This window comes from Amphiura filiformis, chromosome 2, assembly GCF_039555335.1.
Source record: "Amphiura filiformis chromosome 2, Afil_fr2py, whole genome shotgun sequence".
Classification (NCBI taxonomy): domain Eukaryota; kingdom Metazoa; phylum Echinodermata; class Ophiuroidea; order Amphilepidida; family Amphiuridae; genus Amphiura; species Amphiura filiformis.
The window spans coordinates 50,011,241-50,029,836 of record NC_092629.1 but is presented as its reverse complement, the minus strand read 5'-3'; the positions used below and the strand labels follow the sequence as shown (position 1 = coordinate 50,029,836).

General features: G+C 39.9%; 1 protein-coding gene across 1 annotated transcript; it reads left to right on the top strand.

Annotated features, from left to right (window-relative positions):
• The first annotated feature begins 9 nt into the window (after positions 1 to 9).
• LOC140146323 (uncharacterized) lies at positions 10 to 17,745 on the top strand. Its single transcript, XM_072168124.1, has 2 exons — positions 10 to 48; positions 15,670 to 17,745. Exon 2 carries the CDS (start codon positions 15,682 to 15,684, stop codon positions 17,611 to 17,613), a length of 1,932 nt encoding a protein of 643 aa, XP_072024225.1. The 5' UTR covers positions 10 to 48; positions 15,670 to 15,681; the 3' UTR covers positions 17,614 to 17,745.
• Positions 17,746 to 18,596: the final 851 nt, after the last annotated feature.

Sequence of the window (18,596 nt, the reverse complement as noted above, 5' to 3'; positions counted from 1 at the left end):
TGTAGCGCGACGGGAACAAGAAGAAAGAAGAAAAACGGATGTAGCAAGGTTAGTTAAACATGAACAATTCTAACATTCTGCCTCTGATTGGTCAATTACATGATACCTTCATTTTAATCACCAATCAGAATGGAGCTTTGCAAATAATTCACCCCAATGTTTTTGCGTGGTGAAATTATTCTAACAATGTTGCTGATTGGTCCAAATGATAGTAAAAACTTCTTTTTGGCCAATCGGCAGGTAGTTCTCATGGGGTGCTAAATGATAATGTTCAAAATCAAGCACGGCTTCTCCTTGGCGTATTCACTCGGTCGGACATCCGGGAACATTGTCCCCTTCGTCCCCTTTGCACAAGCGCGCGCATAGCAACCAGCTCGAGAAAGGGGAACTGCACATGCGCTGCACATGCGCATACTGGTTTTACAAGGCTATTTCCCCTTTGTGACGTCAGCCCGACCAAGAGAATCCACGGCACAAGATTAGGGAACGTTCATAAATACTTTGGTAGTGGGGGCTGGAAATCTACAAATGCAGTTTCAAAGTTTCTGGACATAATAAAAAGAAATCCGAGTTAATTTGGACTATATTTAAAAAGTTTATGGACATTTTTGGGCTATTTTTAGGTCAAAATTGGGCCTAAAATGGTTAAAATATGCAAGTTTCAAACATTTTAAACCATTTTACGACGTGTAAATGATAGTTATATTAGGAAAAAGGGTTTTGTGTTTGTGTGATAAATTATCAAAACTGTTCAAAAGATAAGACCTTATTTTGTGTTCATATTGTTTACATGCATATTAAGCCATTTCGTGCATATGGCACGAAATTGATGGGGGGGTAATAGAATAGGGTTAAATGTGTTTCAGCCAGTGCTGCACACATTTTCAGCATTCTCATTGTAAGTCAGCAGTTGTGCATGTTTGCTCCAGTTGAGGCGAGGGCAACACATTGTTTGGGGTTCTGTTCCACAATCGCAGGTTACATCTGCATTCTTTCGATATCCCCATTTGCTGAGGTTGATTTTACATATTGCTACACCAGACCTTAAATATTGAGGCATTTCCATTCAACCCAACTTGCATCTACACCAGGTGGTAGTTCTTCGCCAACAGGGATATTCAAAGTTGGTGGGTGATTGGTAGAACTCTCCTCCCATTTTGCCACTCTTTTACTGTTAGCTGATGTTTCAAGTGGAATTACACTATTGAGGAAGCTATCTCTGGACTTCAGACGACTTTCTGGAGGGACATGTCCAAACAGGGGATGTCTTACACCAGTGGCTTGGCGCTGGCGTTCTTTCATGCTTGCTACAGGTGGTGTTGCTCGAAGACAATCTGTTATCAGTGACAGCTAGCATTCAGCGCTAGATCCATCTTCTTTGCGTGAGGCGATCTCTCCCATACAGGGCATGCATACTCTGCTGTTGAGTAGCATAGCCAAGGCTGTTGCTTTCAGAGTGTAAGGACTTACACCCCAGCTTGTTCCGGTGAGCTTACTCAAGATGTTGTTTCTTGTACTGACATTCATCTTTGTCATGTATGTCTTCTCGACATGATTCGTGGAAGGTGGGTTGTCTCGCAGGTGGTTATCCTCCAGTGTTGTAGTCGAGGACCTCATGTCCGAGGCCAAGGCCAAGGACTTGGTGTCCGAGGCCAAGGACTTTTGTCTCCGAGGCCAAGGCCAAGGACCAAGGACTTTCATAATAATGAACCATACTAAACCACGCCCGATCGGGGGGGGGGGGGGCATATTGTCGTCAACATAAGGCAATTTTATATGCACTTTAAATAACACTGCACAGTAAGCCTATTTATAGAACTTTATAAAATAAACATGCCTAAAATGGACTCTTTATCCTAGTTTCAACCAACAAAACCCAACTTGTTCAATATATCGATTTGTTTCTTAGTCTTAGGGAACAACCCAAAAGTTTGATGAAGTCCTATAAACGAAAGTCCTTTCGCTAGAACGCTAACCCTTCCACCCTCCCCTCTAACGCAAGTGTCAAATATCGAAAACTCCAACCTGTATTCATAGGATACAGTGCCGTCGCTATGGTGGATGGGGTGCGACAATGCTAGGATACTAGTGATCACATTTATGGAAGAAACAAATATTCTATTTTATTTTAAGATATTTTCTTTGTACCTTTTTAGCACGAGTTGTAGGTTGCGAATACTGTACACTATATTGATTTAAAATCATTTTGAAGCAACCACTGTAAAATTTCAATATCGTAGGCCTACTTCAGAAAATACTAAAATTTTATATTAAATCCTTAAAAAAGATCAACTTTGACAGATGTTTTAACGACTTTTTTTTACAAACATTATCTGTCTTTTCGGCCCGCCTCCCTCCCTAAGGCTGCGATCACATAAGAAATATACGATATACGGTATTCGCTATACGAAATACGCTCGTTCGATCAGGCTGAGTTCACATAGGAGTATACTATGTGAACTCAGCCTGATCGAATGAGCGTATTTCGTATAGCGAATACCGTATACTTCTATGTGATCGCAGCCTAACAGAAGGACTTTCGTAAATAAGACTTCAACTTTTGGGATGTTCCCTTATCTAGACAAGTAGTGAAGATTACAATATAACACAGTTATGTTTGATCGCATACCTACCATTTTGAAGTCAAAAGCTAGACAGTTATGTGGTATATAATAATGTGCGACAAAGCAGTCTAAAATGGGCACTGATCTATCTTAAGATCAAATGCAGCAAAATGTAGCTGATGAGATTAACCAAAATAGATAAAATTCATTTGATCACAGTTAGGCCTACCCGGTAATCGAAACATGTCCTACAGTAGCGTCCAATGAGTTTCTTAAAATATCTAAAGAACCTCTTGTGTCTATTGGATATTCCTATTTTAGGAATCATATTGGCTGAGTGGAATTTTAATATCAAACCACATATTTGGCCTCCATGTGCATGTTTTGCAAAGAGCAAAGATGATAGTTAAGAGCGCACCAAAATATTGACAAACTGTTTTGTATTTCAATCAGGTACAATAAAAGATATATCCTTAATTGTCATGTTTCTCTAAAAGTTTTAATATATACCTAAACAGCAGATTGTACTCTTTCACTTGAACATTTGCCTGCATTTTTGATGATTTTGCCTGTCCTTGTCGGGTCCTTGTTGTCGAGGACCAAGGACTTTGGGGTCCGAGGCCAAGGCCAAGGCCGGCCAAGGACTACACGTCCGAGGCCAAGGACTACATGTCCGAGGACCAAGGACTTCAAAACCTGTCCTCGAGGAGTCCTTGAGGCCGAGGACTACAACACTGTTATCCTCATAGTATGACGTGAGTTCAACCAGAGCTTTGGAGAGGCGTTCTTCTGCCACTGTGAAATCTAGATCTTGAGCTCTAATACCGAGATCGTCAGCATAGATGAATCGAACAGTGATCTCACTTCTTGGTTGGTCGTTCGTCATGTTCGTGTAGATGTTGAAGAGGAGTTACGCAGTGGCGTAACTAGGGGGGGGGGGACAAGGTGCCCCGGGCGCTACCATTAGGGGAGGGGCATCAAATCGCCAAATCATAATGCCGATGCCATTCCCACACCCCCGCGTCTAAAGGTCCGTTCATACTACCACCGCATTTGCGATGCGTTGCTTTGCGATGCGGTGAGTTGCCGCACTGCATCGTACTGCAAGTGCTGCATTGCGATATCGCAATAAAGTTAAATACAATTTAACTTGGAAATGCGACGAGTTGCGTTGAGTTGCGGCATAAGTAATCAATATAATTGGCATCGCAAAGCAACGCATCGCAAATGCGGTGGTAGTATGAACGGACCTTAAGATATTCTCGGGTGGGGGGGGGGGGGAGGTGCGCCAATTTTGTTTCTTGCCCATAGTTACGCCACTGGAGTTGCGCAAGTACACTTCCCTGTGGAAGACCATTCTTGAGCCTATGCCATCTGCTCTTCTTGCTATCCAGGTCAACAAAGCATGCTTTCTATCAGTTCCGTTAACTGTATATCTTTAGTCATCTCCTGGATCTTGTGGAGAAGACATCGATGGTTGACTGTATCGTAAGCTGCTGATAGATTGACGAACACAACCCCAGACACCATTCCTTTCTCGTAACCGTCTTAGATGTACTGGGTGAGGTTGAGAACTTGGCTGGTTGTTGACTTGACAGGGCGGAAGCCAGCTTGCTCAGGGATGAGGCGTTCATCGATGACAAGTGCGACTGTGCGACTCTGTTGAGTATTAGGCGTTCAAAGAGCTTGTATGTATGGCTCAGAAGTGATATTGGGCGATAGTTCTTTGGAATTGATGGATCTTTTCCAGGTTTCGAAAGTGCTATCACATGAGCTTTCGTCCAGATATTCGGGAGCTTGTGTGTTGCAAGACATTGGTTGAAGAGCTGTAGGCATGGTAGGAGCCACTTCCTTGCGTCGAATCAAGACCAAAGTTTTTGATCTGTTCAGTTGCGATATTGCTTAAACCTATCGCTTTTCCTGGTTTTAGAGGGGAGATTCCTGCTTCCAGCTCTTCCAAGGTGAAAGTTCTTGTAAAACCACGGCCCTTGTTGTACTTTTTACGGTAAGCATGGTAAGTTTGATCTTTTTCTGCTTTTTTCACTTGTGGCGGATCTGCTTTGGGATCACCTCTGAGTTTGAGACTCCAGGGATGTAATTTACTCGGCAGCCTCGTGGGATGTATCTTCTAGCAATCTTCCTAACCAGTCGAATGAATTGGTCGTAGTTACCTGCTGTTGGCTTAAAATGTTTCACCTTCAGATCTAGCTCGTCAGTAAAGTTCTGCCACTTGACTTTCTAACGAAGGAGGGAGCTTGGGGTCATGAATGAGACTTAGTTGGTTTGTGTCCATCCACATTTCTACAGCTTCGTTATCCTTGTTGGTTTCTCTATACCTCCACAGAGTGCTATGGCTATTAAGGTCACCAATGATGATTTGAGGCTTGTTGTGCACATCGGGGAACAAGTTGGTGGAAGCAACAGGTTGTGGTTTATACACAGAGATCACTACAACACTACTCGTGTACACAGTTAAGATCGCAATGTCTTCATCCGCAGAGAAGGACGTAGCTTCTATGATTGAACCAGCTTTGACAAATACAGCAGTGCCATGCTGTCGATGAGGTCGTTCGATGGCTAAATCCATGCCAGGTATGGTAGGGCGGATGTTGTTACTTCCTCGATGTGTCTCTTGCAAACAGAAGACATCACACTGGAGATTGTTGCACATCTCGGCTAATAAGCTTTGCTAAGCAGTAGAGAAACCTTGGATGATACAATTAGCAGATAACGGTCTTGAGCTGGTGTTGTCAACCTCCGACGACCGTGTCCACGTCTTCTGCTAGCCCTAAACCTTAAACATCATTTTCCGAGGCGCGGAAGTACACCAAATTGGTGTTTATGACCTTTGACATTCTTTTGTGGCGAGTGACATGGTCTTTCAATTCACGCCGAGTGTCCTTGACAGGATTGACTATGCTTCAGTGGTCATGAAAGAATTCAAAAGATAACCTCTGCCCCAATAATCCCAAGCTATTGTCTGAAACTGCACCTCGGAAGATGTATGGTAAGAACTCAGTCCTCAAATGATCGACCAAAAGATAAGTGACTGACTATCATTGAGGACTGAGTTCCGCAGTCTAACACACTCCCGAGGTTAGCAGCTGATTGACGCCAAGTCAATCCATATGAAGTCATTTGCACAGCCCTTACCACTTCAATTTCACCCAGGTGTCTTCTGATAGCGGGTCTTACAGTTTGAAACTCAACCCAAAAACACCGTAAGAAACACGGCCATTTTGGAGCTGAACCATAACAATGCAATAGTGTAACGGGACCGAGCTTGCCCCTAATACTTTTGTAAACGACTGATGGAGAAGACTAGCCTTCTAAACATACAAGTGGTAGCGTAGTATCAAAGACTAGAATTCTCCCCAAGATATGTTGAATCAGTGATGCATGAAATGAGAAGTAACAGGTAAAAATGAGACTTGACAATTCGGTTTTATATTTGCTTCTTTTGTTATATCTTGTATTGTTATTTTGCTTTCATATTTGTCTTATCACATCACAATTCATAAATACAAGTAAACACTGGTAAATACACAATCTCTGTTGTTGATCATGACGATATTTCCTTATTTCTCTCTTTTAAATCCAAATAAATTACCAATAAATGCTGCCGAAAAGTACATACTATCTGCTTGAATAATCGAGAAGCATAAAAATACAATTTAATCAACAGAATCTCTCATCACATGACATAGTCATAGGCTAGGCCAAGGCCTAGTAGGCCGACTACAGAGCATAGTATCCATGTCTGTACACCTATACGAACTTGCCATGCAACAATGAATGCACACCAAATACAGTGCATAACTTTCCATTGGACTTGTGCATGTGTGCGGCAAGTCACTTGCACAATAGGTATAGGCGCTAGGCCAAAACACCGGAGTGCATAACCACCCGGGTGTTGGCAGTGCCACTATTGTGGTAGCCAAGCTGCCCCTAGCTCAATCTGAGCTCCAGAGTAGGGCGTATCAGAGAAAATAAAGGTAGAGAAGCGACACTCCGTACAATTAACGTGCAGACGGCCTATACCGATGTGAGGACAGAAAATGTGACTCTCCTGCTAGTCTCGGGCGCGGGCCAGACTGTATGCGGTATGAACAAAAACATAATTAACTGGTTGTGTAGGAGACTAGCACGAGAGTCACATTTTTCTGTCCTCTGCTGTCCTCCGGAGTGTCGCGGTCCTGGGCGTATTTGCTTTGGTTGGCAGTGCTTACCTTCAAACTGAGTGAAGGTTTGGGTGGACTATTGTCCACCAAGCAATCTGATTAATTCGCGTCGTGCACGGCCTTTATATAGACTCCTGAACGCGTTCATGGAACCTTTTGGCGGCTGCGTTCAAAGCGTAAGCTCCGTTACTATGGATATCGCGCAGTCACTCCGCGTCAGGCGCTCACTTTCGAAAAGATTTTGAACATGACGAAATTTAATAACTAGAACTGCTAGTGTTTTTAAATCAGGAATCAAACTGATGACCCCCTTTTTGACCATGTAAAACATTGAAATACTCAAAAATATCTTAAAATTCTACATCCTTAAACAATTACATCTTAAATAATCCAAAGTTTGATCAACAAAAGTCGTTTTTAAGGAAATTTACAATTTTTAGGAAAACTTGTTTACGTAAACCAGACGACTGATGGCCGGGAACTTTCAAAATGACAAATCCAAAATTCTGTAAACAAACAAGAAAAACCTGAATTTTGTCCTCAATATTTACTCGTAGACGGTATGTAATACCTTATTTTGTTCCTGACAAAATTATTTACACAATATTATAAGATCTATGTACAACTTCTAGCAGAATAGTGAAATTTTGAAGCCAAATTCGCACGTACGACATGACAAATTTTCTCTGCCGTATTTTTAACCCACGGCGACAACAGACGATCGGCAGGTAAACAAATCCAAATATTTACAAAAATATACCTTGTGCAGAGCCATGCAATCATTTTTATATTCAGAATAACAATCAAAAACTACCACGAACACGTGAGCATCGTGACTTTTCTCTAAATATGAATTTGACAAGAGCTAAATTTTCGTATTTCTGCAATAGACAAACACACAGGAGGTAAGCTTAAAAACAGGCCAAAAATCTGAAATCGCATTTTGGCTCTCCGTTTCAATAGACTGTATGGAGTCCTTTTTGACTTATCCAGCAACCTGTACACTGAATCACGTGAATGAGCTCTTGCATCATCCAACTGTTTACAGTGTTCAGTAGAGCATTGGCCACATAATATAAAAAGATAATCCGATTAGGTACAAGCAGGTTCCAGATAATCTAGATCAAATATTTGATCCTTTAATTAATTTGAGGAGTGTATAATTATAAACGTGCGTTGAAAAAGGTTTGCTCCGCACCCACCACCTCCTCTCCTCTCTTTTAAATTTCTTGAGCGCATTGGGGAAAAACTTGGAGTCAAACAGTTCACAACTTCCCTCGGCACAATATATTTTCATTGGTACATTCATTCATTTATTCATTCATATTTATTCGGCAAAATCGACAAGAACAATAAATATAATCAATCACACAAATCATCACAAATTTAGCATACATGAAACATTATGCATTAAGGGTGGTCTTAACCCTGGAATTATGGAAACTTTCGGGCCTCATAACTGCTAAATTATTAGTCTAAAGAATATAAAAGTATACATTTTTAGACCGGAAATGACTTGCTGAATTCATCTGTGAGGTCCAATTTGGGCCAAAATGCTCATTTTTGAGAAAATAAAAAAAACGGTTTTTTGCCCAAATTTTTCGTGCAACGTAACAAAAAAAATTGTTTGGCCAAAAAATTTTTTATTAATTTTAAAAACTAGATCAAAATATCTAGGGACCGTTTTTTATTTTTTGAATTTTGACCAACTTTGAGAAATTTGCACCAAAAATGGTCAAAAATGCAACATATTCAACAAAATCATAAAAAAGCCTGATTTTCGCCCAAATTTCAAATATATTTGGTGAAGTTGGTCAAAATTCAAAAAAAATTAAAAAACGGTCCCTAGATATTTGTATCTAGTTTATAAAAATTAGTAAAAAAAAAATTTTGGCCAAACAATTTTTTTGTTAGGTTGCACGAAAATTTGGGCCAAAAACCCGTTTTTGGGATTTTCTCAAAATGAGCATTTTGGCCCTAATTGACCTCACAGATGAATTCATCAAGTCATTTCCATTCTAAAATGTCTACTTTATATTCTTTAGACTAATAATTTAGCAGTTATGAGGCCCGAAAGTTTTCATAATTCCAGGGTTCAGACCAACATTAACAAGTTTGTGCTCGAGCTCCCAAGCTTAATGCTCTGCATGCTTTCCATCGGCTTCAACAACAAAAATCCAAGTGTTGACATATTTTCTCAAAATATCAAGCGCGATCTCAAGAACTACTGAACCAATACTAGGCTTGTTTGTACTCATTTTAATGCATTTTTCATGCTGATTCCAAATATGGTCATGAAAATTTACAATTCTGAAATTTTCTTTTAAACTTGTCGTCTGCAGTCTACACCCGCGTGGAGAGAGTTAATATTATATATGTCCTTTTCAAAGAGTTTGTTGTTATTAAATTGACTCGAAGTCGACCAAGCTATTTTGCCAAAAAAAAAAAAAGTGGAAACGATTCATAAAGGTAAACTTAAAAAACAGCAGGGTGCTTTAAACATACAGTCTCAGCGATGCATTGCATTGCACGGTAAATTAAATAATGATAATCGAAAGCAGAGTTTCCCACAGGTATATCAGCAATGGTCATCAGGTACAGGTGAATTATATACCATTAGCAGTTATTTAATTGATAAGGTAAGTTCATAAATGTGAGGTTTTTGGCTATTTCTATAATAATAGCATAACTACAGATATCGTACTGATTTAGGCATGGCTTAGGATACCAATTCGGTGCACTTTATTGCCACGGGATACCGACAGACTTTAATTTCACAAGTAGTAAATACGGTAAGGAGCTATTTTGTAAACGCATATCAATGGCTTAGGAAGATCTTCAACCCGGGATCTTCAATCTTCCTCGAAGGTGCATGCAGCAATCAGCTACACTGGGACTTGGTGCAGAGGTGAAGTCCCCGTGGCCCGGAGCCACAGGCAAAGGTGCACAAAATAGGTGAAAGGCCGTGTGTCCTGAACTCGCCACCCTTAGCGTTACATGACAAATATTATGAATGTTTACACCAACCGGGTTTCTAATTAGATTATCTCGACAATCATCAACCCTAAACTAGCAAGAGTATACATTTTTGGAAAGCTGAAGGCATCAGCAATTCCAATATATACATTTCAACTCATTATACAGGGTGACCTGCAATAATGAAAATAAAAGCACAGGGCACTTTGTGTCTTGTGGGAAAGATAAAAAAAAGTTATACAGGGTGGAATAAAAAGGATTTGATAAAAAATGGGTCACTCAATGCATTGCTTATTACCAACTTACAGTAATAAACTGGAAGTAAACAACATTCATTTGGTTAGAGGAAATGGAGAGCCAACTGACTTCGGAAGAAACCAAAATCACAGCTGTTTGGTAATCTCGGAATATAGGGTGTCCCAAAGTATGTTAGATTTTTTTTACAATTCAACATATTTTGAACCTAAACATTTTCCCCATAACCCATACAGAAAAAATATGTCCATATTTAGATTCCTCATCAAATTTCCCTTCAGAAAATCTATACTTTGACTATGATAGGATAAGTAATTAAAATTTTACAGTAACTTTCAGATTTTGAAGACATCTGCATTACTTACTACAGTGTTTAATATGACAACGGGTAGTTTTGTATGGAAAAGTGTGTATTTTCTACACTACACCAATCATAAATGATTAAAAACAATTAGTAGAATTGTTTAGCTGTAAGGCCGTGAGTCGTTTAGATGCTAAATAGAGTCCAAATCCAATTTACAGCCTTTACAGAAGCAGATTACGCACTAAAAATACCAATCCCATAGAGTTTGTGTGTACCACATCCCCACCACCACATCCCCACCACCGCCACCCTGCCCATTCTGAATTCTATGAAGCACAGTGTCAGTATTGAAAAAGTTCAAGTATTTCTTTTTACAGGGTTGAAAGTGCATTTTATTTAGCAATAAAATGAGACCACAAGCATGACAATAACTTCTTGCTTGACAGAGATATCATCATTTGTTTTGAGTCGACTTTGGCAAAATGTAACGTCGCCACCTTTTTTTGGTGGCGAGCTCAAGACACACGACCGAAAGTGATTAAACTACCAAATGAAGATATGGGCAATTCCAAGCGTTGCGGAATGATGCAAACTGCCTTCGTACGAATTTCTTTTTTGATGCAGCAGCCAAATATGTATTAACAGCATAAGGTGAATAGCATAATGTTAAAGTATTTTTGGTAAGTGAATGATTAAGGTAGGAGAAACTTTTCCAAACCACCCTAATTTCCTAATTTGCATATGCAAAGTTCAGCGTTATGGAATGATGCGCACGGAGCAGTATTTTTGCACTAAAACATTTTTGACAAACTCTGTGAGTTTAGTAATCTGAGATATTAAATTTGCCACTTAATGTAAAGCTTAGGATGTAAACTGACAATTGTCAGTATCGATTTAAAAAAAAAAAGGGCAACGTCTCTTTATGCCAAATTTGCAGACACTAGGTCATGTTGCGGAATGATGCAAGGAGCGTTGCGGAATGATGCTGTGTGTAAAATCCCATAGAAAATGAAAAGCAGTCCATGTTTGAAAATAAAAATAAATATATCAATAAATTTGAGTAAATTGTGTTAAATATACTTAGCTACTTAAATGTTAGCTGACAAATATCAATATTTATCCAAAAATATTTATCACCGATTTTTTTTTAATCCGCTAACTTGTGTTGCATGGTCACATTTTGAAACTAAAATTATGTCAACATTCTGCCAGTCTAAAATTCTTGGAAGTGAAATTTAGCACTGGATGTTAGCCATAGGATGTAACGTAACAACTATCACCATCTATCAAGAAATAATCATCACTGTTTTTATTTTATCGTAAATTTAAAGAAAAAAATCCTTGCAATCCATGAATCCTTATGGCGTTGCGGAATGATGCAGGGGTTTTGTGGAGAAATGTCACTTACAATGGTTCAGGCAATGCTGAAACATCAATTACTGTAAAGATAGTTCTGTGCAATGCATTTCAGAAAGTTTTAACCCAAAATTGTGAATATTTTTTTCAAACGGGCACATTATGAATTATGCATCATTCCGCAACGTTGCGGAATGATGCAACTTTAATTGGTCGTTACCGCCGCAAATTAGACTTTTTGACAATTATTTTTGTTATTGGATAGGGATGAATAAATTTGCTTTGCATTCTAGTTTCAATGAAAATCAACCTTATTTTAAAATTGCAGTGGTAATAAATGATACTTTTGCGTTGCGGAATGATGCTTTTAATTGTAAAATTGGTACTCAAACAATGCTGACGGCTACACGTTATAAAATTTGAAAATTTCTGGTGTTTATATTTTGAGCTACTTATAAACTTTATATTCACATGCATAATTTGTTTCCAAAATTTTACAGTACAGAGCAGTTGCTGTGTTTTTAGTTTTGCTGCTTTTACCAGTCAAGAATATGCAAATTTATGCGAATTAGGATGTTTTTCTAACAATGGACACCATTTCCTCCTAAAAAGTATGTTTTCAGAAAATATAGCTTTTTAGCTACAATATGAGACCAAAATCACATACTTGACTTGATTTTTAAATTTTGACAATTTGGGCGAGGTTGCTTGGAATTGACCATATTAAAGATATCAAGACTGGTGATGAATGGGGTGCACTATCCGGGTGCATTATATGCAAAGATTGGAACTCATTCACTATGGACCACAATGGCCTCGTCACAATGGCATAGTTCAATAACCTCAATTAAACAATCATAATGCAAAATTTGACCTCGAGTTGCAGAGTATGTGATTTTTACCCAAATTGTCAAATGTCATTTTGAATGTACAAATGTATGGGGGTTAAAGAGCTGTGCCCTGATAGATGAGCATGTTGTGGATCCTAGTGATTCTATGCAGTTCAAATGGAGTGAGCTGACCAATCCAAATTCTGTTGATAACCTGTTTAGGTATTGGTGCCTGAAGGGGTCACCAAAGTCAGAAAATTTGGTAAAAAATATGTCGCTTAAAACGTTAATTTTTCCTGTTTCTGATCACATTTTTTTAAACTTCACCTGGAATTATTGGGTGGTTGAAGGGTATTTGAACCCTTGTACCCAAATTATTGGGCAGGGGAGGGGCTCAGCCCCCGCTACCCACAATGGTTCCAAAGCCTATGCATATACCCACTTTTGTAAGTTTGAAATTTTTTATTTATTTTTTTTTTTTTTTTCTGCAATAATCTTCAAGTAGTAACACTTCGAATGTTGACGTCACCTTTTCATTACAATGGTCGTGTCACTATTTTATATGCTATATTCTCATGTACCGGTCGTGATCAACTTTGTTTACATAGGCTATTTCCAAATTTCCACTGCTTTCCATGGGTGTTTACACGGTGCGCGGTGTCAGACATTCACACGCTTCATTGATTACGCTGCGATTTGAGAGATTGGGTATATACGAGTTCAGGGATAGGCGAGTTACCGAGAGTAAGTGGATTCAAGGGGATTGGGTATATTGCGAGTTAAGGGATAAGCGAGTTAAGGAGAGTAAGTGAATTCAAAAGGGATTGGGTATAATTGCGAGTTAAGAGTAAGTGAATTCAACAAGGGTTTGGGTATATGGCGAGTTAAGGGATAGGCGAGTTACGTTACCGAGAGTAAGTTGATTTAAGGGGATTGGGTATTATGCGAGTTAAGGAATAGGCGAGTTACCAAGACCCCGGGGACCAAGAGTAAGTGAATTCAACAAGGATTTGGGTATATGGCGAGTTAAGGGGATAGGCGAGTTACCGAGTGACTATGTATAGTGTTATCACAGGCTGTTATGATAAAAAGCTCGTCCTCTGCAATTTCGGGCGTATCGATATTTTTTCTCTTTTGCAATATACTAGCTTCAATTTGGAGTGAAAATGAAACGGGACAGCGACGTAGCTGGGATTTTTTTCAGGGGGGGGGCAAGCCTGTATGGGACGGGGGGCGGGGGCCCAAATAGACAATTTTGCCAGGCTTATCTATATAATAATACGCTATTCTCTGTCTGCGCCTCTGTTTGTCTGTGACTGCTAATGTGAGGCCACCGTAGGTCATACGGGGCTCAAACTTGGTGGGTGGGTGCAGCTTGGTATGAGGAAGAAGGAGTTTATATTTTTTAAGGTCAAAGGTCAAGGATGGGGTCAAGTTCAATTGAAGTCTAATTTCAAATACTTTAAATGGCAAATCTAGCCATGCCATTGTGTTGACCTTGGACTATCAAACAAAAGTTTCCACGGTGACCTCATCGTCAGACCAAGGGTTTAGAGGTCAAAGGTCAAGAAAGGTAAAAATTTCAAACTGCCCCTATGAAGCTCAAACTTGGTGGGTGGATGGAACTTGGAATAACAAATACAAGTTTCCACAATGACCTTTTGTCAGACCTACGGTTAAGAGGTCATAGGTCAAGAAAGGTAACAAATTCAAATTACTCCTATGGAGCTCAAACTTGGTGGGTGGGTGGACCTTGGACTAACAAACAAAAGTTTCCACGGTGACCTTTTCGTCATACCTACGGTTAAGAGGTCGTAGGTCAAGAAAGGTAAAAATTTCAAATTGCCCCTATGGAGCTCAAACTTGGTGGGTGGGTGGACCTTGGACTAACAAACAAAAGTTTCCACGGTGACCTTTTCATCATACCTACGGTTAAGAGGTCATAGGTCAAGGAAGGTCACAATTTCAAATTGCTCCCATTGAGCTCAAACTTGGTGGGTGGGTGGACCTTGGACTAACAAACAAAAGTTTCCACGGTGATCTTTTCGTCAGACCTACGGTTAAGAGGTCATAGGTCAAGAAAGGTCAACATTTCAAATTGCCCCTCTGGAACTCAAACTTGGTGGGTGGGTGGACAACAAAAGATTCCACCGTGATCTTTTCTTCAGACCTACGTATAAGAGGTCAAAGGTCAAAAAAGTAAAAATTTCAAAATGCCTATGGAGCTCATACTTGGTGAGTTGGTGGAAATTGGACTAACAAACAAAAGTTCCATTGTGACCTTTTTGTCAGACCTACGGTTGAGAGGTCATAGGTCAAAAAACAAAGATTTCAAATTGCTCATGGAACTCAAACTTGGTCGGTGGGTGTAACTTTGGCCAAGGAAGCCCAGGTTTGAGATCTGCAAAAGCCAATTACTATGACAGCCGAGAACCGCGAAATACGGGTAACCGCCTAGTTGATAATAATCGTATGGTATTGCATATCGTATGGATTCCAATATCTTTCTTTCCCTCCTCTCCCTCTCTCTTCTCTCTTTTTTCCTCTCTCTTCCTCCTTTTTCTCTTTTTTTCCTTGCACTAGGGGCGGGGGTCCAAATAGGCAATAGGCGATCGCCCCCCTGCCCCCACCCGGCTGCTACGCCACTGAAACGGGATAGCGAGTGGCGGATAATGTAGGTAGTTAGATGTCAACATTAACGTTCCGCAATTTATTCTAGATAATTATAACAACAAAACATTTTTTTTTGTCATGCAAGACTCTTCAAAGTGTTCCCGCAAACAATGGCAAAACAGGTTTTTAAAACCCGGTACTGCATTTGGTTCTAATAAACGTGATAAATGGCGACATTATTTCTTGGATCGGTTTGTAGCACAGTACAAAAAAGGAGAAAGCAATCACTCAGCGTGGTTTTATACGGAGCACACAAAAAACATCATGAACACGTTTTTGATCTCGTCAACATGGTGTGTAAACAGGATGACTTCAATTAATAATAAGGCTATAAGTATAAGTCTAACCATTATCATTATGTATTAACATACAAATATAATGTAAAGCTATATCCAACGCACCAACATGTTTCTCATTGGGATATTTAATTGCTGAGTAAAACCTGATTTTAGAGAACAAGTTTATACGTCTTTTATACGTTTTTATACGTTTCTTGTAGTATCCTTAATGCTCTATTCATTCTGTTTCAGATCAACGTCACCATGACAACACCAATGAGGCGCGAACATTTGTTATCTCCAGTATGCAGATATTGCCGTCAATGGTTTGGAAGTATCTCGCGCTATCTGTCTCACAAACGCAGACATGAACGGAACATCAAACCATTCTGGTACAGAAACCGGAAGGTATGGCCACAATCTGGGCTCAGACTATTAAACTTAAACTGCCACCTGCATAGCTATTATAACAAAACACCCAGCCATCATCACCTTGTTAAAGAACGACATACAATGACGCGCATAGTAGAGACCCCCAACAAATCAGTGTATTCCAAGAAACAACATGAACTGAAACGCGCAGGAGAAAAAACTCACAAATGTAGATACTGTGACAAATCATTCGATCAGCTTGGACACAAGAAACACCACGAAATGACACATCGAGGAGAGAAACCTCACAAGTGTAGTTACTGTGACGAATCATTCGATCAGCTTGGACACAAGAAACACCACGAAATGACACACGCAGGAGAAAAAGCTCACAAGTGTAGTTATTGTGACGAATCATTCGATCAGCTTGGTCACAAGAAACACCACGAAATGACACACGCAGGAGAAAAAGCTCACAAATGTAGTTACTGTGACGAATCATTCGATCAGCTTGGTCACAAGAAACACCACGAAATGACACACGCAGGAGAAAAAGCGTACCAGTGTAGTTACTGTGACGAATCATTCGATCAGCTTGGACACAAGAAACACCACGAAATGACACACGCAGGAGAAAAAGCTCACAAGTGTAGTTATTGTGACGAATCATTCGATCAGCTTGGTCACAAGAAACACCACGAAATGACACACGCAGGAGAAAAAGCTCACAAATGTAGTTACTGTGACGAATCATTCGATCAGCTTGGTCACAAGAAACACCACGAAATGACACACGCAGGAGAAAAAGCTCACAATTGTAGTTACTGTGACGAATCATTCGATCAGCTTGGTCACAAGAAACACCACGAAATGACACACGCAGGAGAAAAAGCTCACAAGTGTAGTTATTGTGACGAATCATTCGATCAGCTTGGACACAAGAAACACCACGAAATGACACATCGAGGAGAGAAAGCTCACAAATGTAGTTACTGTGACGAATCATTCGATCAGCTTGGTCACAAGAAACACCACGAAATGAAACATAAAGTAGAAAAAGCTCACAAGTGTAATTACTGTGACGAATCATTCGATCAGCTTGGTCACAAGAAACACCACGAAATGACACATCGAGGAGAGAAACCTCACAAGTGTAGTTACTGTGGCAAATTATTTACCCTACCGCGTAGCAAGAAAGAGCATGAAATGGCGCACAGAGGGGAAAAGCCTCACAAGTGTAGATACTGTAACGAAACCTTCAGCTATCGGAGTAAAAAGAGATGGCATGAATTGAGACATACAAAACATGCAGAAGAGAAACATCACAAGTGTTGCTACTGCAACAAACCCTTTGCTCAAATGTATAGCAAAAAACTGCACGAGATGACACACACAGGAGAAAAACCTCACAAGTGTAGCTTCTGTGGTAAATTATTTTGTCAACTGGAGAAAAAGAAACTTCATGAATTGATACACACCGGAGTAAAAACTCACAAGTGTAGCTACTGCGACAAATCCTTCAATCGACCGGATTACACGAAACAACATGAGATGACACACACTGGTGTAAAACCATACAAGTGTTTCTACTGCGAGAAGACGTTTCGTCAGATGACGCACAGGAAACAACATGAACTGATACACACAGGTGAAAAATCTCACATGTGTAGCTATTGCGACAAATCATTTAATAAATGGAGTAGCAAGAAACTACATGAAATGACACATACAGGGAACAAACCTCACAAATGTAATTACTGCGATAAATTCTTTGCTCAAGTGTGTCACAAGAAGCATCATGAATTGAAACATCATAAGGCCTAAAAATTGTTTGATTGGCATAACATTAAAAAAATTAGGGTAGGTAGGTAGGAAATTTTTTGAAGTATTATTCAAAGACATTCTCTGTGATAAAAAGTTACCAATGGAACTTTTAAAGCTGTAAAATGCATTTGATAAAGGCCTTGGATCTTTTTTTCTTCTTTTTTTTATTTCCTTTATTAATTTTTTTGCAAAAAAAGAAGAAAAAAATTAGGCATAAATGAACATCATGAACATGGTTTTCCCAAGTTTGATAGAAAAAAAGAAGTACAATGAGTTGTATACATATTAAGTTTATTGAATAGAGGCCGTCAGCGTGACGTCATATGCCGCCATCTTGTGGGTACATGCTGCGATGGTCGTTCGATCTCCATGCGCGAACAGCAAAATCACCGCATCGACGCGTGCGTGACAAGATGCGCCCTGCGCGTAGTGTCCGATGCAGGAACACGCAGATCATTTGTACCCACAAGATGGCGAAAGGCTGACGGCCTCTATACATTTTAATATTTCCTCAGAGCAGCCAGCGCACATAAACGAAAACAAAACAAAAGCATCTGGCCGGATTCGAACCGGCGACCTTTTCGAATCCGGCCAGAAGCACTGTTTATGTGCACTGGCTGCTCCGGGGAAAGATTAAAAATTTGTTCATCATATACATTGGTTCGCTTCAAGTTCGGTAGTGACGTCCCGGGTGACGTCAATGCTTTGTCGCGGTTGCACCACAAGCTTGCCGACAAACCTCTCTTTTACGCGTGGGTGTACGTTCTGCGAGATTAAAGCTGACTTTATACTCTATCGCTGAGCAACGAGCGATTGGTTTCTAGCCAATGAGGTAGCGCGCTTTTTGTTGCGTTGAGAAGAGCACGCAACCTCATTGGTCAGACCACAGAATTAAAACTAATTCTGTGGGTCAGACTCAGATATCAATCGCTCGTCACTCAGTGATGGAGTATAAATTCAGCTTAACTTCACGCGCGAGATTC